The sequence below is a fragment of the Oryza glaberrima genome, chromosome 6, assembly GCF_000147395.1.
Source record: "Oryza glaberrima chromosome 6, OglaRS2, whole genome shotgun sequence".
In the NCBI taxonomy this organism is placed as follows: domain Eukaryota; kingdom Viridiplantae; phylum Streptophyta; class Magnoliopsida; order Poales; family Poaceae; genus Oryza; species Oryza glaberrima.
In genome coordinates, this window is record NC_068331.1 from 27,003,449 (window position 1) to 27,020,420 (window position 16,972).

The window sequence follows — 16,972 nt, forward strand, 5'->3', positions numbered from 1 at the left end:
ACGGAATGAAAAGAAATATTAAATTAAATTAAAACATATTAAATTCTAATTAAATGAAATACACATTTTCTGGAATATTAGGGTATTTTTATGTTGGTAGGTATATAATTAAATTAATGTTCAAGTAAAGTAAGTGTGAGAAATAAAATATTACATTTGGATTTAATTTTTATTAAATTTTCTATATTAATTACACTCTTTGAAATTTTCTTGGAATTTTACATAGCTTAATTGGTAATTTTGATAATACAAATATCATTTCAGCATTTATTTAAATAAAAGTCAAAATAAAAATCATTTTTCTCTATGGGCCCTTTTCAGCCCATTTTATTCTTTAGCCTGCAAGCGCAAAAGTCTACTTAATACCCCCATACTCCTCCTCTCACTTGCTAGTCCACCGGCCGGCGTGCGGCCCAAGTGGTGCGGCCCAAACCCTTGATCGATCTGAGCCGTTCATTTTGATGGACGGCTCAGATCAGTTCCAAATTGATGACCCTAACCCTCCCCCTCCTCCTCCCCCCCAGCCGGCCACCACCCTGCGCCCAACGCCTCCTCTCCCCCTCCCCCTCTCCTCACCGGCGCCGCTTCCTCTCCCCTCCCCTTCGGCGGTGCCGCTCCCTCTCCCCATCTCCCGCTTCTCCCCCTACCCCAAGCTGGCCGCCTCCCCCGCCATCGGCGCCGTCTCTCCCACCACCGGTGTTGCTTCCCTTCCCTTCTCCCTCCCTTCTCGCCGGCATGGCGCGGCAATGACGGGGTGCGGCGGAGACGGCGCCCTCCCAACGGCGGCAACGACGGCGTCGGCGCCCGCGCTCCGTCTCCCGCTCTCCTTCCCGTCTCACCGGCACGGCGCAGCGACGGCGGGGTGCAACGGAGATGGCAGCGACGGCCGTCCCTCCCCCTCTCCCTCTCCTCGTCGGCCTTGACGGCGATGACGCCCTCTCAACGACGGCATTGACGGCGATGACGGCGTCGGCTTCATCCGTGGGTGGATCCGTCGGCGGTGGCGGCCACCGCGGGTGGATCCGGCAGCGGCGGCTCCCTCTGCTGCCTCTCTTTTCCCTCCAGCGGCGGTGATGGCGTCGGCGGCCACCGATTTTTTTTTGCAATTTTTTTCCATGGCTATTGCTAACCGAATCGGATTGCATACGAACGGGACGAAAATTAGATGTAATGAAAGGAAAAATACGAATATTTATATTAGTTATAGATTCGTAAAAAAATATATTGTCAAATATATAATACTACAGTATCTGCTTATTTCCAATTCACAATTATAAATGATGTGGTGGCACCATGGCAGATTGGCAGCAGTGATGCGTGCCTGCTGCAAGAGACGAATCGTGCCGGCAGCAGTGATGAGTACAAGAAAAATCAACTATACGAAGCTCGGAAAAGAAAAAACCGGAGGCCATCTAGTGGCCCACGGTCTTTATTCTTTAATCCCTAATCCCCGTCCGCTCCCCAGTCCCCACTCCTCACCGACCCAAGCCGCCACCAAACCCACTTCTCCTCATCCCAATCTCGAATCCTCTGACTCCGAGCAAGGAGGCAAGCAGTAGCGTCCGGTTCGCTACCTCTGCCTCTCCTTTCCTCCACCTCTCATCCTCCGCCTCGAGCATTCCCTCTCATTCTCCCGCCCCGAGCGTCCGGTTCGCAACGACCACGGCGAAGAGGACAAGAAGGCGGCAGCAGACCAGCAGTGGCCATGGTGATGGTGGATCTAGCAAGGCGGAGGCTGGCGTTGGGGTGGACCGGTGGAGGGCAGCGTGAAGGCTGGCAACGACCTCAACTTCTCCGGATCTGGTGGTTGTAAGTGGCAATGGAGGAAGGTGCAAGCGCAGGCGGCAACGGTGTGACCACAACATCAAGTGGTCCAGCGCTGTTCATCTTCTATCCAGGCTAGTCGCCATCGATCTAGTGCCGGACCTGAAGAAGCTGAAGAAGGAGGTCAAGATGGATATGTAAGAAGGGATTTGTCAATTGCTTTAGGTTGCAATGCTAATTTTGTTGGGGTGGATTGGAGTTCTCCCATGGATCCCTTTGTTGATTTTATTTGGGTGAATCTTTGGTTATTGTGTTTGCCTTATGGTGTTGTGCATCCGATTTGGATTTGGTTGTGTCGAACTAGGAAAGTCTGATTTTGGGAAGTGGTTCTATGAGATTAGATTATTGTTAGGATTATCGGTCGGTGTAGTTGTAATACTTACAATGATTGTTCGATTGGTTTGTTAATCGATCTTTGATTTTTTTTATCTGTCCGGCATACACGAGTAGGCTTTGGCCATCGTACGGATGTAATTGCGCGTGTGTATGGAGGGTGCCGCTTTTCTGATTGACGGACCCAAAATTACTGTGACGAAAGGAAAAATATGAATCTTTATATTAGTTATAGATTATAGATATAGATATATACCTTGTTAAACATTAGTAGTGTTTCTACTATCCATCGTTCGCTTACGTAAGCATGATGTTGCCCCTGCTTTAGGTTGGAGTCCGATTTTGCTTCATAAGGGTTATGAATGATTTTTTGTCCATTATCGCTCTATATACCAGCCGCGTACGATGGAAAAATCATAAAATTAAATATCGATAATAAGAAATTCAATCGGGCAAAACTCAATACAAAATCCAATCATGCAGGACTAAACGGACCGAGAACACCACCATAAAAATCAATCAGCTCTGCTCGTAGCCCACGCCCTCACCTCGTGCCACTGGACATTGGCCCGCTTCGCGGGACAGCGGGGAGGCGGAGGTGACCATTGGCGGCTCAGACACAAACTAGTGCCCCGCAACACCCACCGTGTGCCGCCAGGTTTTGACAGGCACGACGGGGCAACGTGGAGGAGAGGCTGCTGATTTTTTTTTTCATAAACTTGGTCAAATTTAAAGAAGTTTGACTAAGAAAAAAAATCATATAACTATAATATAAAACAGAGGAAATATTTAAATATACATAGTGATTTTTTTTCAATAGGCATAATCTAAATTAGTTTTCAACCTATGCCAAAGGTAGCTATGAGAAAAGATAATAAAAAAACAACACTAGTAGAAGAGGGTAAACGACATTAGCGCGCAACATGGTTCCGAGCTTGTGAGCTGGAAGGGGCCCCTGTAGAAAAACTGATCGCCAACAATAGGAGTAAAGGTGTAGACATCCTTCTTGGTGGAGAAGCCAACTAAACCATTTCCTGCTGACCAGGCTCACCCTTGTTCATCGATGAGTTGAATGTTCTTCATGGACGCTGCCATGTTACCGTTGTCAGCTGGCATGTAACCGCTGCCCATCGGAAGCGGAGGAGGAGTCGGTTGAAATGTAGCATTTGTAGCCACCATGCCTCCAAACCAGATGTTAGTTGCTGAGTTAGATAGTGTACTGAAGTACGACATGGGAATGCGACTAATGAGATCAGGATCCCTGTTAAACCCATAATGCACCATCCAATTCGCTTAAGTTATATCCTGTACATCATTATCAAAAAGAGAAAAATAGATTAAACCTTTTTTGTTCTCACATAGGAGTATTATCCATTGATATACGATATTGATTTTTTGGGATTAGTGAAAAAACAAAACCTTGGTTATTTTGAGTGTGATGTATTCCTTGGTTCTATTTGGTTGGGAAATACCAGGGATAGGATCGTTAGGACGTACGTATGCGCCGATCCTGGGTTGAAAACCAGGGCAGGTTTTGTCCACGTAAGAGGGATCTGTTAACGGAAAGCTAGGACCCGATGTCTTTTTTGAAGAGATGAATGATATTTTTTTTATGGCTGCAAGAGTATTAGTAAACAGAATATGAAATGCTGCATGTGTAGAAAAATCACTCACATTGCAATAGAGGTCGAAAACAGGGCGTTTATCACCTGGCTCGACCTGTGAGGATATTAAGACGATTAACTAGAAACTAATGCTTTCCTAGTTAAGAAAAAAATATAGGACATAAACCAAAAAATCTACCCTCCAACCGATCTGAATGACTTCTAAATTCGATACTGGATCATCAACATTATCAGTTATGATCCAAGCTGAACCATAACTGACAATTTGGCCCAGGCTAAGAGGGAAGCCGTAAACGTCCATGGTTGCTATAAATCCATAGTGTGCCTCATATGTTTTTGTTATATACCCAGCTGACTGAAAGAAAAAACAACAGATTAGGTACATAAATACAAGTAAAAATGATGAGAACAATCTTTTTCGCCTATGAATAATAAAGCCTATCTTTTTTTTGTTGTTGACTTTTATCATCTCCCTTATATGCCCTTGAGTTTTTGGTGTTAGATTTTCTGAAATGACTATATTACTCTCTCTTTCTATATGGGAATGCTTGTTATAAAAAGAGTAAAGTCCATCACCGGTCCCTAAACTTGTACCGCTGTGTCATCCCGGTCCCTAAACTCGCAAATCGACCATTCATGTCCTTAAACTTGTTCGACTGTATCATCCCGGTCCCTAAACTTGCAGATCACTCGTTTAGGTCCTCCAACTTGTTCAGTTGTGTCACCCCGGTCCCTAAACAGTACGGTCTAAAAACTTTATACCAAAAAATAATTCATAACTTTTTCATGTGAACTCTAATAAAGACAAACTTTATATCAAAATTGTAGCCCTCGACGCGACCTACAACTTTGTAGTTGAAAATTTTTTTGAATTAAAACTGTTTAGGGTCCCAAAATATTGTTGCATGTTTATAGATTTTGTAATTTTAATTTTAAAATTACATTTTGGGACAAAAAATGACTTAAAATAAAAAAAATATCAACTACAAAGTTGTAGATCGCGTCGAGGGCTACAAGTTTGGTATAAAGTTTGTCTTCATTAGAGTTCACATGAAAAAGTTATGAATTATTTTTAAATATAAAGTCTTTAGACCGTCCTATTTGACCCAGATGATATTCAAATCCAAGTTTAGGGACTGGGGTGACACAACTAAACAAATTGAAGGACCTATACGAATGATCTACAAGTTTAGGGACCGGGATAACACAGTCGAACAAGTTTGAGGAACTGAACGGTCGATTTGCGAGTTTAGGGACCGGGATGACACAACGATACAAGTTTAGGGACCAGTGATGGACTTTACTCTTATAAAAATATAACTACGAAGGCAAAAGATTCGATTACAATTAATTGAATGGATAGAATTGTTTGACAAATCAAACTTTAAACTTTTCTAAAAGAATTACAATCAAATTTAATAAAATTTAAATTAGGAAAATTGCATAAAAAAATCATTTGGTTTTCCTATTTCTCCTCTACCTGGAAACCAAAAGGATATTTTTTTAAAGAACTTCAACCAAATTGGAAGACATGTGTCCATGGAGAGAGAAGGTCAAATACCATTAAAATTTTCATCAAATTTAATTAAAATTCATTTTAAAATTTAAAGTTGGGGTAATATATTTATCTCCTTGATTTGTTTTTAATCTAAAATTGTTCTTGCACTTATGCTTTTCAAATTAGCTTTTTATGTACGAGGAAGAGGTAGTATGGTCATTGGAAAAAATCTAACGGCCAGCTAATAGAATAGACATAAAGTAGATCAAAACACATAAGAGAGATGACAAACTCAGGGGTATGAAAAAGATATGAGCATAGGGCAAAGATTTAGAGGCACAAAAAAAAATTCCCAAAAATATTACAGTACGCCAAACAACATTAGTACGGAGTTCTTATGTCAATCTATTCATTATTATATACTGTATTACATTATTAATTAAAGAGAATACCAAAGCAAAAAAAAAATCACATTAACATAAAAAAATAAATAGAGATAGATTATACGTACGTGGGATCATGTTATAACGTTCTGATCAATGTGATTGTATCTAAACAACAACTGCATGCAAACTTACGCGGGTTCGTTACAATAAAAGAACTCACCTGAAAGATACTGCCGTCTTCAATAATGTATCCGTCAACGATCTCTTTGCAGCGCGCTGTTCCTCCAATTGCACCACATTTTCTCTGATGAACCAATCCCAAGAGTACATATATATGATTTTGTAGATTGAAATTAATTTGAGAATAGATCGACCGATACTTCATGCAACCATACCAAATTAAAAGCAATTCAATCAGCAATGTGTAGTGTAACATACCGCTTGGTTCATCGAAAAGATCGGCCTGATCGTTCCATTGCCAGATGCAGAGGAAATAAGCACGAAGCAGCAGCTCATCAGGAGAACGCCGACGAAAAGGATTGTGGCCATCTCGACAATGAACAATTAATAGTTGGTCGTCGTATGATTCGAGTCTTTAGATCTGCATATATATAATATATATATATATATATATATATAGGTGGAACAGCACCGCTATGTTTTTCTATATGGAAGGTATGTTTTAAGAAAGAATATATGTTTCCTTTGATGCTGATCGAAGCTCACATATATGAATTATATTTTGAAATATACATTATTTTTCGTAGTTTTACACATATATACATGTTTCTAAGGTTGTTGTGAAAATATACTTTTCCCGCTGAACGGGAACGCGCCACCGCACCGGCGGCGCAGCTTGAAGACGCGGGACCGTGTCAGTCTAGCGGTGCCGCGATACAGTTGTGCGGAACCGACGCAGTTCCGCGGATTGGTTGCGCGGGATTAGTGGCATGCATGCATTAGCAGTAAATTAGATTACGTGCGTAGTGTAGCATCCTGTGAGCCGGCATTCCATTGGCTGGCTCGTACAAAGCATATGCACGTAAGCATGCATGTATTGGAGGAGCATGCGCCATCCCGCATCACCAATCTGCGGGGACGCGACGGTCCCGCAGGACACAGCCGCGGCACCGCCTCGCCACCACGACGTGCCGTGGTCTGGGAGAGCGGGAACGCAGTGGTGCCGCTCGTTCAACATGCGTGAACAACCCGGCTGGCGGTTACGTAGCGCTCCCGCATTCCCATCGTACGGTACCGGTATATTTGTGCTAATTCTTCTTATGCAGATATATAAATGCAAATCATTCCAAAGGAAGGTATATTATCAATTTTTTTCCACATATATAGCATTTTTATACGGAAAAAATAGCACGCAAACTGGCCTTAATTCCTTATTAATCGTCTAATATTGCTGGAGTAACTATATATCACAAAGCTAAAAAAATTAATTGTTGTTTTCTGTGTGTATATACGTATACTATGGTATGGAAAATTATAAACTTCCGGCAGTTGTTACTCCCTTCCTATCCCTTTTGGCGGCTCTAACAGGCCTTTAGATCAAGTTTAATAGTAGAGTCAGGCCATGTTTAGTTCTCAAAACAAAAATTTGGACACATGCATTGAATATTAAATGTAGGAAAAAAAACCAATTGCACCGATTGCGTGTAAATTGTGAGACGAATCTTTTAAGCCTAATTACGCCATGATCTGACAATGTGGTGTTATAATAAACATTTGCTAATGATGGATTAATTAGCCTTAATAAATTTGTCTCGTTGTTTTCTGGCGGAATCTGTAATTTGTTTTGTTATTAGACTATATTTAATACTTCAAATGTGTGTCCGTATATCCGATGTGACAACCAAACAAAAAAATTCCCCAACTAACAAGGTCTCAACTGTGAGCTTATGTTAAACATGTACCAGTAGAAGAGTTACATGGTTATTAACTACTAGTATAATTTTCTTCTCTTCTCTCTATCTCTCACTTCCTTCGGTTCCATTATTCTTAATGTTGTGGACAAAGTTAATGTCAAACTTCGTAACTTTAATTATCAATAACTATAAAAATATTTAATTTAAAGTAACTAAAACAACATATATAGATTTATCTTTCAAAGTACAATAAGAAAAGTAAACATGCATTTGTTTATTATATATATTATAATAGAAAAATAAAGTCAAGGTTATATTTTAGAGACCATGTCATTATCCAAAACGTCAAAAAGCTATGGTACCGGAGGAAGTATGCATTTAGGTTGTGTTTAGATCCAAAGTCTAAATCCAAACTTCAGTCCTTTTCCATCACAGCAACCTGTCATACACACATAACTTTTTAGTCACATCATCTTCAATTCAACCAAAATTTAAACTTTGTGCTGAACTAAACACAGCTTTAATGTGTTCTTGAAGTACTCCTTCCTCCCATACTCCCTCCGGTACTGTATATACCTCATGTTGATGCATGTTGAGGAAGCGAGCATGGGAGTACTTCACATGAGGTGAGTACTTCCTATACTTTATATTGAATGTATTCTTGACGTTTTGGATAATGGCACGTCACATGAGCTTGGATCAGATGAAATTAGCGAGTACTTCATGTTGAGGAGTATGCGTTATATCTTGGTACTGTGGTACGAATATGTGAGGAATATAAAATGAACTTTAGGTGCAACCTGTCAAATTAAACCTTGCACGCAGAAAGGCCACGATCCGGCACGGAAGCTAGTGGGCCGGGCTGCAAATTCCATCCTATTTTATGTGGGCCTAAACGGGCCCATCTACTAGCCGCACGGGAGAAGAAACCCTAGAAACGCTTACCTCCTCTATAAATCCCTGCGAGAGCCGCCAAGCCGTCGACGCATAGCGCACATCTCCTCTCCGCCCGTCGCCTGTTTCCTCCGTAATCTCTTCCCGTTTTGATCTCGTTTTCGTCTGATTGCTCTCGAATTTGGTTTGATTTCTATTGTATTTTCGTTTCGCTGGTAGACAAATAGATGTTGGAGCGGTGATGAGCAATTTTTTGTGGACTAGAGTTTCTGATACTACTTTTGTAGTATTTGAAGACCAAACCCTTGGCTGTCTGAGCTCTTCATTCTATCCATCGCTACGACCATTCTGAATTAGATTTAGATTGTTTTATATTTCTATTTGCGGCAGCTGATTTGAGATCTTGGTAGTGGTGATGAGCAATTTTTATTTGGACTAGAGTTTCTGATACTGCTACTTTGTGGTAGTTGAAGACCAAACCCTTGGCTGTCTGAGCTTCCAGATCTCACAAAACATACTGTTGCTTTTAGATTATTAGGCTGTTGTTTATCCTTCGATTAGGTTTTAGATCTCTTGATTAGATGCGTCCATTACCAATTCCGGAGGATTATTCAGTTCTTCACGGTATAATGGCTCGGACGCCAGATGATATTCTTCTGATGTGTGGTCATATCCTGATTGTTGGCGTTCTTGGTGCCAGTCTAATCCTGGAAACGCCACATATATTCACATAGTATTTTTTTTCGTTTATGTGAATTTTTTGTCTTTTGGGGATCTAAATGATGCGAAACTCTGAAAGGAAACCGTCCAATCTGCGGATTGTGGCGTTCCATGACATTTCTTTCATATTGAATAGGAAGATCTGATAGATTCCTCAATTGATATGATTTTGTTTAAGGTTATTTGCTTTGTGATTTTTGTTAAATTCTTTGTGCTTTTTTTCAGATGTGGATGATGAAATCACAAGTGAAAATACAGTTATCCCTGTCTGATTCCTTCATAAGGGTGCTGAGAATACTTTAATCTGACACAGTTTTGATGAACCTATATCTCCTTTTAAATTCTATGGCTGTTCGTGCAGATTTATCTTTTGTGAGTTGAATGCGAATTGTTGGATTGGATCTGATGCCTTTGATGACATGATGGTTTCAGAACTGGCACACATCGTTGTTGCCAGAGCTATGTTGATATTGCTCATGAACTAGGACGGTCTGAGGCCTTTCCAATCCGATACTATAGAAAAATAAGAGTTCAAAAGTTTATTTTCTGAGTATGTTTTATTGCTTGCTTGCTTTGATATTGTTTCTGAGTATATTTTGCCGTCCCAACTGTGCATGGTCAGAAGTGAAGAATCGGCAGGGATTTCATATTGGAGCATTCTGCAATCAGAGCAAATGGACCACGGAGAATGGAATATGTTTTGTCAATAAGTAAAATTGTACTAAAGTAAATTGTGACAAATCTGTATGTTGATTTATACTATGTACTTGTATCTTGCTCTAAAACATTGTTAAAGTTTTACCAGCATCTTTGCCCAAATTGAATTCGTCAATTCTTCTCTGGCGTCTTAGACGGAATTTGGACTATAAACAACAATTTGCTCTGCTGGTTAAATTTCGTACTTCGTAGCCTAAGAAGGATGCTTAGTTCGGGGGCCTGCTTAACAATATAGGTGGTGTTATTAAGAGTTCCACGCATTATCACAAATTTGAAAAATAGATTAATCTTATATTTATAACTAACTTTCATATAGAAGGTTTTCTACACGAAACTACAGTTTGCCACTTTTATCCTAAAAAACATGCTCAATACTCTCTCCGATCCAAATATATAAGCACGAAGTAGTATTATGAATACTGTACTGTATTGGTTCCACTAAGAAGCGAAGGAATTTCTTTTAAATTGCAAATGTCATACCGATATTATTCATTGAACTAAAAATGTGGATTTGTACATGTTCCAATTAAAAATCATGTGCAGGGCCCAGTATGAAAATGGACCGATGGGAGGCTGGGAGCCCACCTGGCTAGCCACCAATCATGGAGGGACAACTTCAAATAAACAGTAAACTTTATTTATTTCACGGACAAAAAAAAATACATGTACGCTACTTAATAGCGCTAAATATCTACTAGTATGACTTAATCACATCCTAATACCCTAAACCTTGTGTATATCTTAAAACTCCTGAGACTAAAGAAGACTACGGCTGAAGCAGACGACAGGCTACGGTGACACACCTGCCAGAAACAAATAGACAAAATCAGAAGATGTTAGATGAGAAAAAGAATCATAAATTTTAACAGATTAAATTTCAGAGGGTTTCAAATACGAATTTACCTGAATATTTACGACGATGGGGGACTACCAGGCGGTGGAGCAGCAGCAGATGGGCTCTGAGGCATCAATGGAGGCACCGAGGGCGCTGTCAAATCAAACAAACCACCAGATTAGATTAATTAATCTCTTCATCAAACAAGCAATGCATGAAAAAATAAACATGTTTCATGATGGTTTATACTAATCTCTTCAATCAAAGAAACAATGCATAAAAACAAAACATGTTTTTACGATGGATTATGTTATCTTCAAACAAACAATGCATTAGAAATAATAAACATGCTTTACGATAGGGTTTAATTAGGGTGTAATTTGATTAGCAAGAACTTACTGTTGCACATGGAGAACGTCTGAAGTGGGACCGTGGCGCCGCAGGTGTTGGGGAGCGTCATCATCTTCATCATGTCGACGGGGAGCGGGAGGAACTTGCTCAGGTCGCCATTGATGCCGTGGCACAGGCAGATGGGCGCCGTGCTCACCAGCGACTTGAACCCCTCGCAGCAGGTCGCCGGCGGCGTCTGCGCGCTGCTGTTCGTCAGGTAGTCCGCGCACGACATCATCGACAACAGCGGCGTCAAGCACTCCTTTGGCTGCGGCGGCGATGGCGGCGCCGGTGCCGCCGGCGAGGCGGGTGATGCTTGAGACGGTGGCGAGACCGGCGAGCTGGGGAACGGGAACGGGAACGCCGGGAAGCCGGACCCAGACGACGGCGGAGCGCCGCCCGGCGAGGCGGGCGCAGGGAACGGCAGCGGGAGCGGGAACGGGAACCGGAAGCCAGAGCCAGCCGACGGCGGAGCGCCGCCGCCGCCCGGCGAGCCGCCGATGGGGATCAGCGGGAACGGGAGCGTGAGGAACGGGAAGAGCGGGAACGGCAAGCCGGGTAATCCCGGCATTGTCGGCGCTCCTCCTCCGGTGGCAGCTTTGGACTCCCCGGCGGCGGCAATGGCAGGCTCGGACGCCGCTTCATGGTTGAATCCCTGGACCCTCGCTTCTGCGGCCGGCGCCAGCGTAGCCGCCGTCACGACGGCGAAGGCGAAGAAGAGGGCGGCGAGCTTGGACGACGGCGCCATTCTGTCTCGTCGGCGAGAGATCGGTGGTGGCTGGTGAGATTGGTGTTGCGGCTTGGCTGATAGGTGTGCAGAGCAACGTGGGATCGCTCGCAATTTATAGCGTTAAAATGTAGAGATTTGGACTCTGGATGAATTTCTCGTACGTAAAGCAGATTTTAGTTTGAATTTTCATGTAACCAGATTGAACTTTGGACCGATTTTCGTACGTGATTAAGCAGGTAAGCATATGTCAAACGAACTTATTACTCTTCTACTAATTAGGCAGGTAGCATATATCCAACTTTGGATAATTGGATTGATGTTTTCTTATCTGTGTTTTCATTTGGCGATTGTAAATACAGTCTGCAATCCTGACGATCTCAAATTACATACGTGGAAAGAGAGCCATCGTTACGGCACATGAAGTCTGAAGCTTCAACCAGTATGAAGTCTTATCTCTGTTTTAATACTTCTGTTCGTAATAATAATTTGAATTCAGGATTAGGCTGAACAATTTTAGCGAGTCCAACCAGTATGAAGCTCTATCTCGAGTAGTAATTATGAATTTCTCAAACAGATAATATAACTCGAGTAGTAATTATGAATTTCTGAGAACAAGGTAATCCTTTTTTTCAGATAAACCGCAGAGTTCACCTAAAAAAGGAGAAGTATGTCGTTGTCCAGAGGTAATAATTCAGCCTGTAATTATCATAACTGTACTGAAGATATGGGACTCTGCAGTCCTGAACAATAAATTCAAATGGGTTCTCATTTGAATATATGCGTTGCTACGACACATGCATGGTGAAGTCTGGAGCTGATACATCTGTTCGCAATAGATCAGAATTCTGAAAATCTGAACTACGCTGAAGAGTTTCGCTTATCTCCAAGAGATAATAATACAGCTCCTGATATTCGCATGAGCATACACCTGTACGTGCAATGTCTGAACATGGGTGCCACAAAAAAAAGTACAGATTGACTTGGGATGTTCAGCTTTGACAACTGATATGTATTTGAATGTGCGCGTGGAAATTAATAAGTACGGTATGAAAATATCTTTTGGTGAAAAATCTAATGATGTTAATTTCACATGACTAAACTCACAAGGATACAAGTTTTGTACATGAGAAAACATATTTTTACTGAGCAGCAATCCTGTCCCAGTGACTGAAGCCACATTTTAGGACTGGAAGCTTGGAAAGAATATCAACTCCAAATCTGAACTAAAAACGCCAACAAAATCAGCTCGATCAAAACCCCTCTTACAAGAAGATACTGGAAGAAACATCATTTGCTACTGGTGACAATACATAGTTGCATCGTACAATCATTTGATAAGCCAATTCTGTTCATTTAAGTACAGTCCTACACAGATGAGGAAAGGGTTCATATGATGCTTCTGCCGTTCACTTTGGTGCTAATGAGCGAGCACTGATGGAAGAGTGGTATGTACTGCTCCTCTGTTTGCGATATGAAGAGTAGACATCATCATACTGGCCGATCTCATTTGGATCGGCAGACGCTCCAAGGCCCAATCGGCCAGTTGACCCCGGTTTACTATCAACCGAACCATCTGCACGCATCCCTGTCTCAAGGTTTACAAGCAAGTTGGGTGGGGGAGGAATACATGCACCACCCTTGCGAGCAGGAATGTCCCTCTCATAGTTATCATAATCATCGGGCTCGCTTTGCTTCATTGGCCCTTCTGATGGGTTTACCTCTCCAATCTCCTTAAAGAACTTCGATACACGCTCAAGGATCTCGGACTCTGGAATAGTGGATGGTGGAATGATTGTGGGGATGTCAAGTGGACTCAGGGGAGAGTATGGCACTCCACTCCCGATCTGCATCTTTCGCACCATTCCTGGAATCAGACCAGGGGGGAATAGTGGATAAGGAGGTGGATTTGGATCATTTGTGATAGCTGGTGTAGCAGCGGTTTGAGGCAGCACAGTGGGGGTTTGCACTGCCAAAGATCCTGGAAAAGCAGTTTGACCTACAGGAGGGTAAACACCAGCTGGAAGTTGATTTAATGGAAATTGTGCAGAAGGCACAGGTTGGGGTGGAACAGAAAGAGGATGGGTTGCCATTTCCTCTTGTGGATCTGAGGACCATTTTGAGGGCTGATGCACTGATCCTGAAATAACATCCAACCGCGTATTTAGGTTTACCTCCAAAAAGCAAAAGGTCCATTGTATACATATAAAAGTTAGTAGTATTGCAAAGAAATGATGCCACAACAAATCTATTTCTACAATAATTAAATTAAGAAAATAAAAAGACTCAATCTGTACAATGGTTTAATTAGGAAATAACAAACAGACAAGAAGCTAATAGTTGATTTTTCTAGTTATATGAACATATTAATAAGAGTGAACTTCAAAGGTATTTAAGTAGAGATAACTGTTGCATGGTGAAATTTAGCGAACTGCTGACATACTTCAAACATACCAACTTACAAAGTTATTTTTTAGGCATTAACATATAAACATAACAATCATGAGAGTTATCTGATCAGTATTCGAGAAAAAAAAAAGTTATCCAATCAAAAGAAGTAAGGACAATAGCACAAAACTACAAACAAAATCCTTATGCCAAAACTAACACCTTAAAACTTTATGAACTCACATGAGAAAAATGTGCTGGTCAATGTAGACAACATGTACAGACATAAAATAATAGGAAAGATGGAAAAAGAGAGAGGACACACCTGAAAATGTAGAGGGATCCGGTGAGACATGCCGTGGTGGCAAAGGATATGCTACCCCACCTTTCATGTCTCTTTCAAGGTTAGCAATGGTTTCCTGGTCATAAACTTCCTTTGAACCCCAGAACTGCAGGATTTTCTCGAGGCGAATCTGGTTATCATCTTTGCTCTGTGGATTGTTATATATCCTTGCAAGCATTGATCCCAGCACAAATTTAAAAGCCAAAGCCTCATTGTCAAGGTCCCGAGAATTAGTTCGTCTTTGTAAGCTGCAGCAGATCGAACATGGTCAGCAAAGGACCAGGAATATGTAAAAACAAACAATTAAAGGTCATGTAGTCGTGACATATTAATTTAATTAATAAAGATTTCATGCCACAATCAGCTTCTCCAGATCAAATGCACAAAAGGTATCAATAAAACAGTACAATGAGTGATACAAACCAAAGCGATCTACTGATCCATATGACCTATCATCAAACATTGACAACATATAGCAGAAATATCATCATCAAGCATTCATGCTATTATTGATAAAACATGCATTGCATTTGAATTTTATCCTCAGATGCTAGCTTCAACATTGTTGTCTGCAATGAGCTGATTTTGCTATTGCTAACATCTTGATGAATCAAATTATTCTAATGTTAATTTACATTATGTAGAAGCTAAGATCTGATTATGGACCCTCCTGACAAATGGATATAAGCACAAGCTAAAACAGAATTGACTTTCAGGAAAAGAACATATGACATAACAGATCTACTAGGAATAAACCTCAGTTCATCGCAAAGTTTTTGAAGGACCAACAAACACCTAAAGACATTCATCTCCATGTTGAACAAAGGATTAAACAAGTAGTCCTAAGTCCTAACTAGTACCATGAAAGGAGTTGCTAAATATTAGGCAAATAGATATCTTTGCAGCAGGAATGTTTTCTTGCTTTCTTCATCGTATCATGTGATTTATTCAGTCAATCAGATCAGACAGCGTGCCTTCATTTCACATAGCAGAGGATAGCAATTCTATACCAAAAGCAGATGTCCGATCGAAGCTATACCTTTCGAAAAGAATATCGTTAACCAGGAAGATAATGTGGAGCTGCCTCTCCGAATCCTCTAAAGCAAACACTCTATCCTTCAGAGCTTCAGCCAAAGCCGGCGCGAACGGCGACCTTTGCATGAACCATGTCTTGGCACCCTTGATCGACTCCTTGGTGCCATTGAGATTGGTAAGCACGTCGTGCAGCTCAGCTGCGACATCCACCGGAAGCGGCCCGGAGAGGCCCTTGAAGGATTGCTGCGGCGCGGCATCATACTCCCCATGGCCGTGAGCACCGAAATGCTGGTGCTGGTCGTAGAACGGTGGGTAACCCGGCTGGTGCATCGGCGGCCCACGCATCATCGGACCCAGCGGCGGCGGCATCATGTGCATCGACCCGGGAGGGTACGGCGCCACCGGCGGCCGCGGCGAGACCCAGAGCTTGTACCTGTAGTAGGCGTGGCCCTCACCGCCGAAGATGAAGGCGTAGTCCGGGTTGTCGTGCTGCTTGTCGCGGATCACGACCTCGAACTCGGGCCCGTTCTTCGCGATGTACTCGACGACCTTGTCGATGCGCTTCTGGAGCTCCGGGTCGGAGGGGGGCGGGGCCGCGGCGGGGGGTGGCGCGGAGTCGAACGGCGGCGGGTGCATGTAGGCGGGGTGGGGCGGCGGCGGGGAGGGCGACGGCATGGCGTGCGCGGCGAAGTGGGGAGGCTGCTGGTGCGGCGGGAGGTGCGAGTAGAGCTGCTGGGCCTGCGGGGGCGGCATGCCGCGCGCGTAGGGCGCGTACTGAGGGAGCGGCGCGGCGTAGGGCGGCGGGTGGTGCGGGTACTGCGGCGGCGGCGGCGGCGCCTGAGGGTGGAAGCCGTACTGCGGTTGCTGCTGCTGCGCCTGCGCGTACGCCATGGCCGCGGCCGCGTAGTCCTGGGCTTGCCGGTCCATGAGACAGCCGGGTTGGGAGGGGAGGGGAGGGGAGGGAGGTAGGGCTCGGAGCGCCGGTGATGGCGGCGGCGGAGGGGAGAGGATTCCCGAGACTCCGAGAGAGAGCGAGAGCTTGTACCCTCTTCTTTGTGTGAAATTACAGAAACATCCCTCGTAAATAGCTGATTTTCGAAAAGAGGCCCTGTTCTTTTCTCGAACAAAAGTTGGATGAAAATTTGAATATTTGTGCTTTTTAAACTACTAAACGGTGTGTTTCGTGTGAAAACTTTCTATATAAAAGTTGCTCTAAAATATCAAATAAATATATTTTTCAAGTTTGTAATAATTAAAACTCAATTAATCATACGTAATACCATCTCATTTTACGTAAAAACACTTAATCTTTATATTCATCTTTCAAACACCACATTGACTTGATAGCAACTGTTGGTTTGTAGCCGAACTCAACCAAATCAG

At 42.7% G+C, this 16,972-nt stretch overlaps 2 protein-coding genes and 5 non-coding genes across 7 annotated transcripts; 5 read left to right on the top strand and 2 right to left on the bottom strand.

Annotated features, from left to right (window-relative positions):
• Window positions 1-8,665: 8,665 nt before the first annotated feature.
• LOC127778189 (small nucleolar RNA Z157/R69/R10) lies at window positions 8,666-8,759 on the top strand. Its single transcript, XR_008018455.1, has one exon. It is a non-coding gene; the product is annotated as a small nucleolar RNA Z157/R69/R10 (small nucleolar RNA).
• A 78-nt stretch (window positions 8,760-8,837) lies between these two features.
• Window positions 8,838-8,936, top strand: LOC127778188 (small nucleolar RNA Z157/R69/R10). The gene has a single exon (XR_008018454.1). It is a non-coding gene; the product is annotated as a small nucleolar RNA Z157/R69/R10 (small nucleolar RNA).
• A 90-nt stretch (window positions 8,937-9,026) lies between these two features.
• On the top strand, window positions 9,027-9,162 carry LOC127778141 (small nucleolar RNA snoR80). Its single transcript, XR_008018414.1, has one exon. It is a non-coding gene; the product is annotated as a small nucleolar RNA snoR80 (small nucleolar RNA).
• A 215-nt stretch (window positions 9,163-9,377) lies between these two features.
• LOC127778181 (small nucleolar RNA R38) lies at window positions 9,378-9,469 on the top strand. The gene has a single exon (XR_008018448.1). It is a non-coding gene; the product is annotated as a small nucleolar RNA R38 (small nucleolar RNA).
• Window positions 9,470-9,561: 92 nt separating this feature from the next.
• Window positions 9,562-9,652, top strand: LOC127778198 (small nucleolar RNA snoR20a). The gene has a single exon (XR_008018464.1). It is a non-coding gene; the product is annotated as a small nucleolar RNA snoR20a (small nucleolar RNA).
• Window positions 9,653-9,726: 74 nt separating this feature from the next.
• Window positions 9,727-12,139, bottom strand: LOC127775497 (vegetative cell wall protein gp1-like). The gene is made up of 3 exons (XM_052301747.1): window positions 11,106-12,139; window positions 10,775-10,859; window positions 9,727-10,674 (listed from the first exon to the last, which is right to left on the bottom strand). The coding sequence occupies exons 1-2, from the start codon at window positions 11,842-11,844 to the stop codon at window positions 10,783-10,785; spliced, it is 816 nt and encodes a 271-aa protein (XP_052157707.1). The 5' UTR covers window positions 11,845-12,139; the 3' UTR covers window positions 9,727-10,674; window positions 10,775-10,782.
• Window positions 12,140-13,069: 930 nt separating this feature from the next.
• Window positions 13,070-16,628, bottom strand: LOC127775422 (uncharacterized). Its single transcript, XM_052301666.1, has 3 exons — window positions 15,594-16,628; window positions 14,537-14,802; window positions 13,070-13,963 (listed from the first exon to the last, which is right to left on the bottom strand). Exons 1-3 carry the CDS (start codon window positions 16,514-16,516, stop codon window positions 13,233-13,235), a joined length of 1,920 nt encoding a protein of 639 aa, XP_052157626.1. The 5' UTR covers window positions 16,517-16,628; the 3' UTR covers window positions 13,070-13,232.
• Window positions 16,629-16,972: the final 344 nt, after the last annotated feature.